Source organism: Alternaria hordeiaustralica (assembly GCF_023758085.1).
Source record: "Alternaria hordeiaustralica strain BMP 2776 chromosome Unknown scaffold_15, whole genome shotgun sequence".
Taxonomy (NCBI): domain Eukaryota; kingdom Fungi; phylum Ascomycota; class Dothideomycetes; order Pleosporales; family Pleosporaceae; genus Alternaria; species Alternaria hordeiaustralica.
Window position 1 is genome coordinate 300550 of NW_026056787.1, and position 15176 is coordinate 315725.

The window sequence follows — 15176 nt, forward strand, 5'->3', positions numbered from 1 at the left end:
TACGACATTTTGGATAATAAAGTTGGAGAGCGAACCGGGCACATGGTACTTATGTACTTATGCTCTGCATCGGGGAGCCCATGTCAACCCTAGGGCCATGATGACAACGGCGAGGAATGCCTAGGATGGCCCAGCCTGTTCGCTCAAGGTTTGGCCTGGGCTCCGACATGCGGCTATGGGGATATCAATTCACCCGAAAAGTCGTACCTATAACGTCAGTTGTTCTCATCCTAACGCCACTCCCGGATACCTGCATCGATTCCATTCGTCAGTTGAAGTCTGGGCCGTGCTTGACATCCCTTATCCGACTTGGGATGCTCCTGAACTGCTTTTTGTCATTGATCGTCTGAGAACACAACTGCAAGCTGAACTTAGAGTTTATATGCGTTTACGATACCACCTTCCATAGAAGAAGCCAAGTGATCTCGGTGGATTACTACCTATCAAAATCATCCCGCCCACCAAGTAGGTCGTAGATAACGACGGCGGGAATCTAGGCAGCAGCCTGGCTAAACGCGAATGCCCTCATTTTCGGCCGTGTTCTACTGAGAATGTGTGATGCCCTCAGCACAATGGGCAACTCGGGTCCAAAGCAATGACGGCCTTCTCGTCCGATGTTATCAGATAGCTTACCATCCCTCATCCAACACAGATACCGCAGCATCGTGACGCGGCATTACGCATGCTGTGGAGGCTGTGTTCTGGCAGGGCGATAGGTAGCCAAATTTGTCGAGTATCGCGGATGAGGTTGCTAGGGGGGACTTGTTGTGATGGGCTGATGGTTCCTGACTAGCTAGTAAATCCCTGCATGCCAAGGAGCACGGCGATAGGTCGTCGAGGGAGTACGTCCTCCGCCCGGTGGAAAAGGGCCAACTCACGATGCTGGGGGCGCGATGAAGTGAAGTGAAGATATAGGTTCGCAGAGCATGCAGCTGGGACGAAGCGAGGCAGGCGGCATGCAGGCGTTTCTTTTTCGCCAGACGAATGCCCCGCCATGCCGCCGGCCTCGCAGCCAGACCCTGAATGCCCCGAGAAGAATGTACCGAAAATCTCAGGGACTAGCAGACACAACACTGGGAGCGCGTGGGCCGCTGTTAGGATTGTTGAGTGCTAGGTCTGCACAAAACCCGTTACTTGTCCCCTTTGGAGCCCTGTACCCACGGCGTGCTAGCATTGCCACGAAACTGATTGCCGCTACTAAACTGCACCTTGCCATTGTCGCGTAGGATTTACTCGTCAAGTACTTAAGGCGGTGAACTCCCCTCCCTCGCCAACGCACTCCCTTTCTGCTCCTCACACAACACGATACACTCCTGCAAACATGGCTGCTCGTCCCTCCAACATCGGTATCAAGGCCATTGAGCTTTACTTCCCCAGCCAGGTACGTTGTTGCTGTCGTGGGCGGTGTCGCCGTCCCAATGGACATGCGCCCGCTGCAACTACGCCCTCTACACCAACACGCACTAACAACTTGCCCACAGTGCGTTGACCAGGCCGAGCTCGAGAAGTTCGATGGCGTCTCTCAGGGCAAATACACCATTGGCCTCGGCCAGACCAAGATGTCCTTCTGCGACGACCGTGAGGGTGAGTCCAAGATTTTCTGCTCGCGCGACCCCGTGTACCCCGAAGAGGAACTGACAGGTGCTCCACCCAGACATCTACTCGCTCGCCCTGACCACCGTCACCTCGCTCTTCAAGAAGTACAATGTCGACCCCAAGAGCATTGGCCGCCTCGAAGTCGGCACCGAGACTCTGCTTGACAAGTCCAAGTCGGTCAAGTCTGTGCTCATGCAGCTCTTCGAGGAGTCTGGCAACTACAACATCGAGGGTGTTGACACTGTCAACGCCTGCTACGGAGGAACCAACGCCCTCTTCAACTCCGTCAACTGGATGGAGTCGTCGGCCTGGGACGGCCGTGACGCCGTCGTAGTCGCCGGAGACATTGCGCTGTACAAGAAGGGCAACGCTCGCCCGACTGGTGGCGCTGGATGTGTCGCCATGCTCATTGGCCCCAACGCGCCCATTGTCATGGACGCTGGCCAGCGCGGTTCCTACATCAGGCACGCCTACGACTTCTACAAGCCCGACTTCACCAGCGAGTACCCCGTCGTCGACGGCCACTTCTCCGTCCGCTGCTACACCGAGGCTGTCGACGCCTGCTACAAGGCCTACAACGAGCGCGAGAAGACCCTCAAGTCGCAACAAAATGGAAACGGTGTGAATGGCAGCAGCGAGCTCGAGACTGCTCTCGACCGCTTCGACTACATGGCCTTCCACGCACCAACCTGCAAGCTCGTCGCCAAGTCGTACGCGCGTCTGCTTTACAACGACTACCTCGCCAACCCCTCCAACCCCATCTTCGCCGAGGTTCCCGCTGAGCTTCGCGACATGGACTACGCCACCTCTGTCAGCGACAAGACCGTCGAGAAGACCTTTATGGGTCTCGCTAAGAAGCGCTATGCGGCTCGCGTCCAGCCCAGCATCCAGGTCCCGACCCAGTGCGGTAACATGTACTGCGGCAGTGTCTACGGTAGCTTGTGCAGCTTGCTCGCCAACATCAGCAGCCAGGACCTTGAGGGCAAGCGCATTGGCATGTTCAGCTACGGAAGTGGTCTGGCCTCGTCTCTGTTCTCCTTCACCGTCAAGGGTAGCACCGAGAACATTGCTAAGCAGCTTGACATCCAAAACCGTCTCGAGAAGAGGCGTGTAGTCGCCCCTGAGGTTTACGACGAGGTAAGTCTTCGAATTCTAGATTGCTACAGAACATCTCACTAACATTTCTGCCAGATGTGCAACCTCCGTGAGCAGGCTCACCTCCAGAAGGACTTCACCCCTAAGGGAAGCGTTGACACCATCGTTCCCGGCACCTACTACCTCACCGGCGTCGACGGCATGTTCCGCCGCTCCTACGAAGTCAAGCAGTAGACGCCTTGTCTGCCGCATTATACCCACCACAACTTCATTTCTTCCTTCGCTTGCATTCTGAGCATTTGCGGGAGTCATCTCCATGATTCAGCTTAGACTCAAAAGGTTGCATTCTTTCACACTTGGCGTATGGGACAGTGGCCCCACTTTGCCGACCGCAGGGTTGTGGGAGTCGTGGTACACGAACATTTACGACGGATGATAGGGATGGGAAGGATCACATGTATATTGTCTAGATCTGCATGGTGGCATGACAAGAGTCGTGCCATCTTAATATTGGCTTCTGAATGAGGCATCGACACTGTAGATAGACTAATGCGATGTTTACAACATTACCATGGTCCCACAACAAGGTAAAAGTCTTATCCATACCGACATCGGCGCCGAATTTCAAGACTCATTTTCATCTACTTTGAACAGGGTTGATGTATACTAATCCATTTAGGGGGTTTCTCGTCTTGACCATGGATGAACGAATCGTACCTCGGCTCAAACTTCAGCTCCGCGTCGCGATTACCGCCCCGCTGCGAACCTTGAAGCTTACGACAACATCTGAGCTTCTTTTCCCTTGATCTGAGCATTGCAATTGCGCATCGCTAGTACAAACTTCCAATACCCAACACATTGTGTAATCATTACCAACTTCATCATGGGCAAAGAACTAGGTCCCGGCGTCGGCTTCGAGTTTCCCTCGTATGAGGTGTCCTGGCTCAAGCGCGATCTCCTGCTCTTCGCGAACAGCATTGGCGCAACCTACCCGGATGAGCTGCACTTCCTCTACGTAAGCAACTCCATCACAGCTCTCACACGCCTGAACCATACATCCCAAGCGCAATCCCCCGAGCTATCCAACATCTCTAACACCACCCTCAGGAACTGCACCCATCCTTCGCGGCCTTCCCAACCTACCCCATCATCCTCCCCTTCAAGCACACGGACCAAGAAGTCATCGACTTCTACGCGCGCAGCAATGCCGAGCCCATCGAAGGCGTCCCCAAGTTCGACACCAAGCACGTCCTCGACGGCGAGCGCAAGATACAATTCTTCAAGCCACTGCCCGTGAGCAGCGAAGGCCGCAAGTTCGAGATCAGAAGCAAGGTGCTGGGTGTATACGATAAGGGCAAGGCAACCGTTGTCGAGACGGAGAACAGGCTTGTTGATGCGAAGACGGGGGAGACGTATAGTAGAGCTGTTGGCAGTGGCTTCTATGTTGGTCAGGGTGGTTGGGGTGGTCCGAAGGGTATGTCTTTCCCTTCTCCTTGACCCTTGCCGTGCTCGCGATGGAGTAGGCATGACAGTGTAACATAAGACTAACGCACAACAGGCCCCAAGCAACCAAACTACCCCCCGCCGTCCCGCGCTCCCGATTGCACACACATCCACCAAACCACCATGGAAACCGCCCACCTCTACCGCCTAAACGGCGACTACAACCCTCTCCACGCGGACCCGGAGCCGGGCAAGAAAATGGGTTTCGGCGGCCCCATCATCCACGGCCTCTTCTCGTGGAACATGTCTGCCCACGCTATCCTGAAGGCGTTCGGTGCATCCAAGCCTGAGAACCTCAAGGAGTTCCAGGCGAGGTTCGCGGCGCCGGTTAAGCCGGGTGATAAACTGATTACGGAGATGTGGAGGACGGGGGATAGGGATCAGGATGGGTTTGAGGAGGTGAGGTTTGTGGTTAAGGTTGAGGGCGGGAAGACGGTGCTTACGAATGGGCGGGCGTTGGTGAAGTGTGAGGGGGGGAAGGCGAAGTTGTAGGGTAGTATTTACTTGACCGGAGATGTTGGACGTGTAAAGATCACAAGAATATAAGTATATATCAACTGCACCAAGTCCAAACCTAAGCGCATACCGTGTCGAGCTCTTCAATTAGACATCTGACATGCATACCCATCCCCGCCCAGAACGGCTAGATCCTCCGTCATCACAGCACTTCCCCATTCAGACACACAATCAATCAGATAAGATGAACGTGCAGCTCACGTGCGCGACAGGGATCCCGCGTCCATGGCCCCGTCAGGGACCCGAACTGACGCACGCAACGCAACACGATGGCTCAGCTCCGCGCTTCATGGCTCTTCGGTGTTTGCCTGATGGAGTAGGGCCACCTTGCGCAAACGTTTCACTCGAGACTGCGGGAGTGAGATGAAACGGGAAGGGGATTGAGGAGAACGAGAAAGAGGCTGGCACTTTTGGAAGGAGGGATCTTAGCTGTTCGTCTCTATATCCTTTGCGGTTCGATCTCGTACGGTTACTCAATCTTTCTTGGGACCTCGAAGACAGCTGCCATTTCTGCGCGTGCGAGCGAGACGACGCGATTCTACGCCGCATTCGACGTCCAGACACGCCCTCTGGTACACAACACGACGAACCGCACGCGCTCCTCCATCAACTCCCACCACCCACCATCCACGATGCTCCTCACGCTACCCGCCACGCTCCTCCCCCTCCTCCTCACCCTCACCCCAACACGTGCCTACAAACCGCTCTCGGACGCCTTCCTCCGCGCCCTCCCCTCCCCCAACAACACCCTCGACGCATTAGACAGCACGCTCCTCTCCCCATTGCTCATCCCGCGCGTCCCCGGCACACCAGGCCAAACCCTCGCGCAACACCATCTCTACGCCTACTTTACCAAAGAATTGCCAGCCTGGAACCTAACCTGGCAAAACAGCACCTCCGTGACCCCCACATCCAGCACACCTCTCCCCTTCGCGAATTTGATCGCGCGGAGAGAACCACCTTGGGTCGCACCGGGACAATCGAACTTGCTCACGCTTGTTGCGCATTATGACAGTAAATTGCATCCAGATGGGTTTATCGGGGCGACGGATAGTGCGGCGCCGTGCGCTATGTTGATGTATGTAGCCAGCGTGCTAGACCCTCATATAACGCGGATGTACGAGGAGATGAGCGCGTTGGGCGAGGGCGGGGACGTGGATATGGACATGGGTATCCAGATAGTGTTTCTGGACGGCGAGGAGGCGTTTGAGACGTGGAGTGATAGTGATAGTTTGTATGGCGCGAGGTACGTTTCTCCCGTCTCAATTCATATCGGGGAAAGAGGAAAGAGGAAACTCCATGGAATGGTTATACTAACATAACCAAACAGAGCCCTAGCAACCCACTGGTCCACGACCTTCAACCCCCCCTCACCCTCCTCAAAATTCTACCAGAACCGCACTCCCCTCTCGCAAATCAGCCTCTTCCTTCTCCTTGACCTGCTCGGTTCCGCAGATCCACGCGTCCCATCGTACTTTCCCACCACACACTGGGCCTACGTACACCTCTCCACCATCGAGTCCCGACTGCGCAGTTTGAACCTGCTGGAATCATCTCCTTCCACACCCTTCTTACCAGATGTAAATGGGACAATGGGGCATGGAGGGATATCAGACGATCATCTGCCGTTTATGGCAAAGGGCGTGGAGATATTGCATGTGATTCCGAGTCCGTTTCCGAGTGTTTGGCACACGATGGAGGATGATGGAGAGCATTTGGATGGGGCGACGGTGAGGGATTGGGCGAGGATTGTGGGGGCGTTTGCGTTGGAGTGGTTGGATATGATGGAGGTGTGGGATGAGCCTGGAGAGGAAGCGACAGCGGGTAAGAGGTGGTTAGCATAGAGCGAACAAAAAAACGCGCAAAGACGCGTTCGTGGCATCAACAGCACGAGTGCCAGACCAGAACAACGACGTGAACAAGTAAACTTAATGTCTCATATCTTTATGTACAAAAAGGCTCGCCCATATCCATCATACCACTATCCATATCCCCTCGATATAACGATGCGTATGAATCCATGTCGTTAGATATATGCCGAACTCGCAGAAAGAAGAAAAGAGGAAAACCCGTGCAGATACGCGCGCATAATGCACAAAGAACGAGAAGAAACAGCCTGAACTCGACATAGTGCCATTAAGAACTCCCACATTGGATGAAAAAGCGAAAGCAATGCACCAGCGCAATGCAAACCCATAGCCCAGCAAAGAAAACATCGTGTTTACTGTAGCGTGGGAGACCGCAGCAACTTGAACTCATTCTGGGAAATCTTGTAATCGTAATCAGTCGGACGCTGCGTCAGGTCCTTGTCGGCATAGGCTGTGTCGTAATGACCATGCGTGAGGTCGTGACAGCAGCAACCGATGGGGCAAATTAGTGAAGGACTTGAACGCAGTCCAAGTCCTGTGTGGTAGGCTCCGGGTATCCAAGAAAAGACTATACGAATAGTACCGCCATGTACCGGTAAGATAGAACAAAGCAGAAACTTTTTGTCAGGTCCTGGAGGAACCTAGGTATAGAAGAGCAGGCTGCGTGTATGAGCATGTGCTCATCATACATCGAATTGGCCTTGGTTGAAGACATCGTGCTCGTTGCTGGGAACGATACCGGACATCCTATCTCCGCGTCCAGCAGGTCGGTCCCAGTTGACTTCGTCCGTCTCATCCTCGTCCATTCGCTCCAGGGCGTCGGTCCGTTGTCTGTCGTTTCCGAATTGCTGCTCCATTGTACTCTGGTCGGTAAAGGTGAAGCCAGCAAAGTTTGCTTGCATAGTCGGTGACAGTGGCGTGGATGCGGGGTTGACTCCGGAGGCCAGGGCAGCCGCGCGGGCGTTCAAAGAGCCAGCACCGTTGAGAGCATTAGTAAACTCGGGGTCGAAGTTGGAAACGTCGAGCTCTCCCTTGAGCTTGGGCTTGAATGGTGGTACCACGTTCTTCTTGCCCAGAGCCTCCCAGTCGATGTCGGCAAAGAAGGGATGAGCCTTGAGCTCCTCGGCATCGCGTGTGGCACCAAGCCTGTGCTTGGGGTTCCTGTTGAGAAGTCCCTTGACGAAATTCCTACCTTCAGTGCTGAGGGCGTCCCGGGGGAACCTGACCTTTCCGAACGCGATGTTCTTGTACATTTGCTGGGTGTCTTCTGCGTAGAAAGGACTCCATCCACAGCACATCTCGAAGACTAGCACTCCGAGCGACCAGAAATCGACCATCTTGGTGTAACCGTGTTCGTCCAGAAGGACCTCGGGTGCGAGGTACTCTGTGGTTCCGCAGAATGTGTTGGTGGTGGCGTTCTCGGTGAGGTTAGCCTTGGACAGACCGAAGTCACAAAGGGCGATGTGGCCATTGGCGTCCAAGAGGATGTTCTCGGGCTTGAGATCGCGGTACACGATGTTGTGCTCGTGCAGATGTTGCAGGGCAAGGATAAGCTCTGCAATGTAGAACTTGGCACGACCCTCCTGGAAGCGGCCTTCCCTCTGGAGATGCCAGAAGAGTTCGCCTCCCGACATGTAGTCAGTGACGAAGTATAGATCTGAGGGTGTCTGGAAGGAGAACTTCAGTCCAACGATGAATGCCGAATCAGCCATGGCTGTCCGGACGAGGATGTTGCGTTCTCCCAGTGTGTGTGCCACCTCCTTCTTCTGCACGATGACCTTCTTCGAAAGCACCTTCATGGCGTAGATGCGGCGAGTGTCCCGCTTACGTACTTGGAAGACCTGGCCGAATGTGCCCTTTCCGATGAGCTTGAGAATCTCAAAGTCTTCGGGACCGTAGTGCTTCTTCTCGACCTTTTGGAAGTTGAGCTTCAGGTGAATCTCTCCGGTAACAACACCTCCCTCGCCCTCTCGGGGCTCTAGTGGGAACCAGCCGTCGTATGGCTCGCTGTATTCAACGAGGTTTGGGCAGAAGCGGACGTGGCCGAGGAAAGCTTCACCGTTGGCGCGGTCGTAGACGGAGACGTCGATTTCGGCATGGTCGCCCACAACGTCACTACGATTGTCAGCATCACCACACGGGGAAGAGAAGGAGCTACTCACAACATGGCTTCGTGCTCCCACTTGGGGCTCGTCACTTCCTCCAGGGAGCCGTTCTCCCTGGGATCTGAGCTGTGGCCGCTGTTGCTGCTCTGTCGGCTCTTCATAGGAATGGCCATTGGAGTGCCCATCTGGCTCTCGGTTCGCTTCATCTGCATGGGCGGTCGCTTCGACTCATCGTGCCTGGGCCCGTCTGAGATGTACTCAGCCCATTGGAATTGGCAGACAACGTAGGGGTCTGTGCTGGGCCGCAGACCCCGTCCCTCGGAGATTGTGACTGAGAGCTTGCCCTTGGGCGCCACTACGGGAGCCGTCTTGCTCTCCTTGGACTCGTCGGACGCATTTGAGGTGCGGGATAGATTCGAGGGCACGGGCTTTGCTTCTTGGGAGCGGGTGCGCGGTGTCTGGGGAGGTGTAGCCTGTTGCAACGGCGCAAAATCGCCTTGCGTTAGCTTCTCCGCTTCACCAGCCAACTGCGAGGTTGAGGGAGTTCGGGAAGAGGCACTGGGGGCGGGGCTGGGCAGCATGCTGGGGTGGGTGGTTGACTCTTGCTCCTTCTCTCGGGGGTCCGAGACCTGAGAAGTGACGGGTGCGGGGGAGGGGTTGACCGTGGAGGAGGACTTCCGCGAGGGCATAAGAGAATCACGAACCTGGCCAAAGTAACTGTGCAGAATACCCGGCAGTCGCTTGTCCGTCGGGTCGGGCTTGGGTGTCGTGGCACCCGGTGGCGTGGAGCTGGTGGAGCCGATCTGGTCGTGTCCGTCTTCGTTGCTGTCGTTGGTGGCACTGTGCGGCGTTAGCAGTGATGACGAGGGCATCAGGAAAGTGGCGGTGAGTGTGGGAGTGTGAGAGTGTGAGAGTGGTGAGAGAAAATGTAGGGAAAGAGCGAGGGTGCACGTCGTCAGGACTCTGCACAGCTGCAAGCTAAGCGATGATGTGGTGTGGTGCGTGGCAATGCGTTGCATCAACATGACAGTCAGTATGCGCTTACCGTGTCATGGCCTGTCTGAGCAGGTCGGCGGCGCCAGACGAGGTGCCCGTGTTGTGCTGGGCCATGGTGTTTGATTTTGGGTGCGACTTGGACTGGCGGGTCGAGGGCGCGGTGCCGACGTTGAGCGTGGAGACGGTGGGAACAACACTGCTGCTCTTGTTGCGTAGATGATGGCGGGGTCGAATGGTCCTGGTTGAACTCTCCGAGGCGCGAGAGACTAGTCCGGGACGTTGCTGGCTGGCATCGACAGCGGGGCCTTGGGTGGACGCAATCTTGACGGTCTCCTTGAGGCTGGCGCGCGACGGGCTGCTGGAGTACGTGTCGCTTTGGGGGGAGGTCGAGAGCGAGCTGTCTGCCGGGTCCGCAGTTGGGCGTGAAGTCATAATAATCACTTGGGTCCTGGCTGGCTGCTCCGAGCGGCCTTAGCCCTAAACAAGCGCACTGCAACGACTGTGCGAAAACTCTGCTCTAGGACTTTAACGGGGCAGGCAGTCCGAGTCCTTCCAGGCTTGAGGCGCGCGGGCTGCGGGCGGTGTACAGCGGTACTGGGTAGACGTGTACTCTGGGACCGTGGGAGCACTGGGGCGCTGCAGCAGTAGGCGTCGACTCGAGGATGATAGCAGCGTCACCGGCAGGCGAGATAGGCAGGCGCCGTGTAGCTCACTGACTTGACTGTCGCTGGAATTCACTGCGGGCCTTGCTATGTATCAATCCCTCTCAACGCGATTGCATTGCACCATCCCTCGACCTAGCAGCGCCGCCTCCAGTCCCCCTAGGCTCCTCCGGTTTTCACCGCCACTGTCATCTGTCTCGGCGAGCAGCATGACCAGGTCAACCAAAACCACACTTCGCGCGGCCATGCATTTGTGTGCGCCAAGCAGGTGCAACGCGCTGACGTAGTGGTCCACTGCCTCTGCTTCTGCCGACATGCCACTGGGCCGGCATCGCCCAAACCGGCCGGGAAGAGATACAGTCCCTGGCTAAGATCTCGGAACGCGACCCAACCACTGCCAATCACCGCCTCCACACGCCCGTCGCCGGTGGAGCACGAATACCCTCACATCAATGCTCAAGCCAGCGCCTGCATCAAGCTCCAAGCCTGTCGTTTGAAGAAAAGCCTCAACGATCCACCCGTGATGCCACTGCGACGTTAGCGACATATGGCCCGATAGCACTGCGATAGCGCCCGCCGCCCTGGATACACTGTCGCTATCGAGCAACACCGGTACCGTGACTGCACGCATGTGAAGGCTGCGGCTGACTCGAGCAAACACAGCCCAGCATGTCAATAGGAAGAACCCTATATCCTTTGTTGCTGGTGGCACCTAGATCTGTTAGTAAGCTGTACGTCTGCTCCTTTTGGAAGATATGACGCGGATAAGATAAAAATGGGGAACGTCGGGGCGCGATTTGGTAGAGACACACATCACTCCTCGCAAACTCGCGTTACCCAGTAAGCCTCGTGCATCATGGCTGTATTTTGGGTGACTGCCGTGGTTACACAGTGAACGCTCGATGATGCCAGATACCTAGGCAAAGGGTCTTCGGCCAAACAGCCGGCCCGTGCCCCGGCCTCTCTGCATTTCTTACTTAGCAGGGCTGCAACCGCGCGCAGTACCGAAGCTCGAAGCCAACACCACACGCTGCCGCGCATCCACCCACCATGTCTGACCGCGAATTCGGCGGCAACGACGACTTGTCGCTGCCCAAAGGTCGGCATTTCTAGAATCGCATCCCCCGTAAATGCTAATACGCGCCAGCGACCGTCCAAAAGATTGTCCAAGACATCCTGGCCAGCGAGCCTGGCATGACCTTTGCAAAGGATTCGCGCGACCTTCTGATCGAGTGCTGCGTTGAGTTCATTACCCTCATCTCCTCTGAAGCCAACGAGATCGCCGAAAAGGACGCGAAGAAGACAATAGCCTGCGAACATGTCAAGGCTGCCCTGGAAGAGCTAGATTTTGGCGACTACGTCCCAGCCATTCTCGAGGTCGCGCAAGACTACAAGAAGCAGCAGCAGGTACGTTTGCGACGGCGCATGTGACGCGATCACCAGCTAACGCGGGGCAGAATCGCGAAAAGAAGCAGACCAAGATCGAGCAGAGCGGCATGACCGAGGAGCAGCTCATCGCTGCGCAAGAAGAGCTTTTCAAGAACGCAACGAGCAAGTTCAACGCGCCACCCGCGCAGTGATGTTTTCTCTCATGGACGACTTGTACGAATAATGGCTCGAGTTGCACGGCGTTACGTGGGCATTGCAAAGGCGCGAGGCAGGCGTTTGGCTTAGATTAGGGACACATCAAAGGCATTCTGGGTGCGGGCAGGCACATTTGCACCATGTTTTCAGCATAGATTTAGGCGTTATTCAAAGGCGATGAAAGCCCATGAGGCTGCGACACGAGATCGAACGTGTCACCAACGACAACCACTGTAGTCCATTTCCTCACTTCTTTTCTTTGTGAATGCGCGCCGAGAACAAGAAGCGCGCCCGTGTTTCACGGCCAATGACGTCGGGGTTGGGCCCACACCCCGCGTGGCCAGTAGCCGCATCCCACCACAGCGCTGCCCACTACCGCCTATCTCCCGAACCACTACCCATAGCACAACTGCACAACCCATACCCTCCAAGCTATACACCATGTCGGGTCTCGAGAATGCGCTTTTCAACCTCAAGGTCAGTTACTGTGTGCTGACACTGACTAGCCATACGCTGACATCCCTCAGTTCACGGCCAAGTCGCTGAACAGGCAGGCGCTCAAAGCTGGCAAGGAGGAGCAGGCTGAGAAGACCAAGTTGGAAAAGGTTGGTAACATGTTTCTTTAGCGCAAGAACGCGTATTAACACCATCTCAGGCTATGAAGCAGGGCCACAACGACATCGCCCGCATATACGCCGGAAACGCCATTCGCAAGCAGAATGAGAAGCTCAACCTGCTACAACTCGCCTCGCGCGTCGATGCCGTCGCAGGCCGCGTACAAACCGCCGTCACGATGCGACAGATTACAGGCAACATGATGAAGGTCAACCGCAGTCTAGACGTGGCTATGAAGTCTATGAGTCCTGAGAGGGTATGCGACATCCACAGCTATTGGGATCAGGACAGCGCTGACAACACCTAGATTGCCTCCGTCATGGTCGATTTCGAAAAGCAGTTCGAGAACGTAGACTCCGCCACCGAACTTTACCAGGATATCACCTCCTCTGCCACCGCAGTCGGCACACCACAAGAGGACGTAGACCGTCTGATGGCGCAGGCGGCAGACAAGGCAGGCGTGGATCTACAACAAGATCTCCAAGAAGCAACACCGGCAAAGACGAAGGTTGGGCCCACTGAGCAAGAAGAAGAGGCATTTACCGAGAGGCTGCGTGCTCTGAGGAATTGAGATACAAGCAACAGTCCCTTGCGGGATTCCTAGGGTGTATTGGAGTTTAGGCGCATCACATGCAAGCGAATTGTTGGGAAGACTAAGATAGCTTTCGAGGCGAATACTATGTTCATGACTACCACACTAGTCAAGGGTCAGACCGACCTTCGCATGCGCATCACCTGGTCGCTCTGTTACAGCTATCTCACACCGCCTCCACTCCTCACCCCATCTCCGCATTCCCAGTACACATCACCGGTCGCTAGTTGACGCCATCAACTAGATACTCACGACATCGGTATTCTTCGGAAAATGGCTTCGGCTAAGTTGCTCGTCTCGCAGCCGCGATAGCCTACCGACCCGGGAGACAGAAACAGCATGAGTCGTGAGTTGCTTGTTGAGTAGGCATGCCCTGGTTGCAAAAACGAAGTTATCATGACTTGTCCGATAAGTTTTGACAAATGAATTCTGCCATTCAGTTATCAGTTCCTCTAGAACTTTCCGTCATCACGTACTCAGACTGTGCACCTAGCGAGAGAGCAAGTGTTGTGTCCCAACCCACCATACCCCGGATCGTCAGTCGTGGCCAGCTCCCCACGCTGGACCCTGCATTTAATTCCTCATGCCATGCAGCAAACACCCACATGTCTCAGCCGATGCTACCCATCGTGAACATGGCTATGAGCGACGAACGATGCAGGGCCCGATGACGTGCACCAATCAATGCGCGTGATACCCGTTCGGCGGCTCTTGCTCCGACGTCGGTGTTTGTTCGCCGGCGAACTTTCAGGTAAACTCCGATATCTTCGTCAGTGGCTGGTATCAAATCCCTCAACAACAGCCTGTCCTGTGTTGTACACTTACGACACTTCTGTCGCCCTGGTCCAAACAACGGGCAAACTGTCGAAAGAGTCGTAAAGCGTGAAGCGCCCGCGAAAAACGCACCGTCAAAACTTCAAGCATTCCATGCAGCACACAAAGAGAGAGTTTATCAGTCACCGGAGGAAGCTGCAATGGGGGAAGAACAAGCCAGCGGTATGAAACCGCACACAGCCAACGAGCACAGAGACCAAACCACCGTACCCAAAGTCGCAACACCCTCCATCGCGATCCCCAAGCCAAACCTACCGCTCCCCACGATGCGCAAACCCAGCACCTCGAACGAAACATCCCACGAATGGAACACGTCCAAACTCGGTCTACGCATCGGCGTCGACGCCCTCTCCGCCGGCTCCGCAGGCATACTCGTCGCACCCATCATAACCATGATCGACAGAGGCATCATCGAAAACGCCAGCGGGCGTAACAGTCTCGGCGAGAGTCTGAAAAAGAGCGCAATCGAACTCCTAGCGAAACCGCACCGCTTCATCGCCAGCAAACCCTTCGTCCTCATCTTCAGTCTATACTTCGGTACATACTTTACCGCGAACAGCATCGACACGGCGTCCGCGACGGTTAAGCCCACGCAAGGTTTACAAGAGCAAACGAGCGGTACAAGCAAGTTCCTCGCTACAAGCACAACAAATTTGGCACTGTGTCTGTATAAAGACAATCAGTTCACCCGGCTCTTCGCTGCGCCGGGGTCGTCGCCACGACCTGTTCCTCTGCCTACATTCGCGCTCTTCACTGTCCGCGACTGCCTTACTATTTTCGCTTCGTTCAACTTGCCGCCGCTTCTTGCGCCCAAAGTAGACGAGCGCATGGGCACAGAGGTTAAGAAGTATGTTGGTGCGCTGAGTGTTGCGCAATTTGTTACGCCTGCTGCTGTGCAGCTTGTGAGCACGCCCTTGCATTTACTCGGGTTGGATTTGTACAACAGGCCTGAGGCTAGGGTTGGTGGTGTGGATGGCAGGGCGGGGCGCGTGCTGAGGGATTGGGCGAAGAGTGCTGCGGCGAGGATTTGTAGGATTGTGCCGGCTTTTGGAGTGGGAGGAGTGGTTAACACTAAGGTTAGGAAGAATATGATGGGTAGGCTCGAGGGGTAGGGAGGATCAGGGTGCTGCACGAAGAGTTGGAAACAAATCGTCTTGAGCATTATGTGGCGTTAGGGGTCGGTACGGAAAACTCTCATCTCATCTCACAG

At 55.5% G+C, this 15176-nt stretch overlaps 6 protein-coding genes across 6 annotated transcripts; 5 read left to right on the top strand and 1 right to left on the bottom strand.

Annotated features, from left to right (window-relative positions):
- Positions 1–1321: 1321 nt before the first annotated feature.
- Positions 1322–2925, top strand: ERG13 (3-hydroxy-3-methylglutaryl coenzyme A synthase; the record flags this gene model as incomplete). Its single annotated transcript, XM_049389741.1, has 4 exons — positions 1322–1381; positions 1482–1584; positions 1655–2733; positions 2788–2925. The coding sequence occupies 4 exons, from the start codon at positions 1322–1324 to the stop codon at positions 2923–2925; spliced, it is 1380 nt and encodes a 459-aa protein (XP_049242485.1).
- Positions 2926–3574: 649 nt separating this feature from the next.
- Positions 3575–4686, top strand: J4E84_007156 (uncharacterized protein; the record flags this gene model as incomplete). The annotated part of the gene is made up of 3 exons (XM_049389742.1): positions 3575–3706; positions 3799–4165; positions 4250–4686. 3 exons carry the CDS (start codon positions 3575–3577, stop codon positions 4684–4686), a joined length of 936 nt encoding a protein of 311 aa, XP_049242486.1.
- Positions 4687–7261: 2575 nt separating this feature from the next.
- Positions 7262–10111, bottom strand: J4E84_007157 (uncharacterized protein; the record flags this gene model as incomplete). Its single annotated transcript, XM_049389743.1, has 3 exons — positions 7262–8693; positions 8741–9523; positions 9729–10111. 3 exons carry the CDS (start codon positions 10109–10111, stop codon positions 7262–7264), a joined length of 2598 nt encoding a protein of 865 aa, XP_049242487.1.
- Positions 10112–11391: 1280 nt separating this feature from the next.
- On the top strand, positions 11392–11921 carry J4E84_007158 (uncharacterized protein; the record flags this gene model as incomplete). Its single annotated transcript, XM_049389744.1, has 3 exons — positions 11392–11440; positions 11489–11748; positions 11799–11921. The coding sequence occupies 3 exons, from the start codon at positions 11392–11394 to the stop codon at positions 11919–11921; spliced, it is 432 nt and encodes a 143-aa protein (XP_049242488.1).
- Positions 11922–12366: 445 nt separating this feature from the next.
- J4E84_007159 (uncharacterized protein) lies at positions 12367–13111 on the top strand (the record flags this gene model as incomplete). Its single annotated transcript, XM_049389745.1, has 4 exons — positions 12367–12402; positions 12453–12530; positions 12581–12796; positions 12848–13111. The coding sequence occupies 4 exons, from the start codon at positions 12367–12369 to the stop codon at positions 13109–13111; spliced, it is 594 nt and encodes a 197-aa protein (XP_049242489.1).
- A 360-nt stretch (positions 13112–13471) lies between these two features.
- J4E84_007160 (uncharacterized protein) lies at positions 13472–15078 on the top strand (the record flags this gene model as incomplete). The annotated part of the gene is made up of 2 exons (XM_049389746.1): positions 13472–13478; positions 13907–15078. 2 exons carry the CDS (start codon positions 13472–13474, stop codon positions 15076–15078), a joined length of 1179 nt encoding a protein of 392 aa, XP_049242490.1.
- Between the last annotated feature and the right edge of the window lie 98 nt (positions 15079–15176).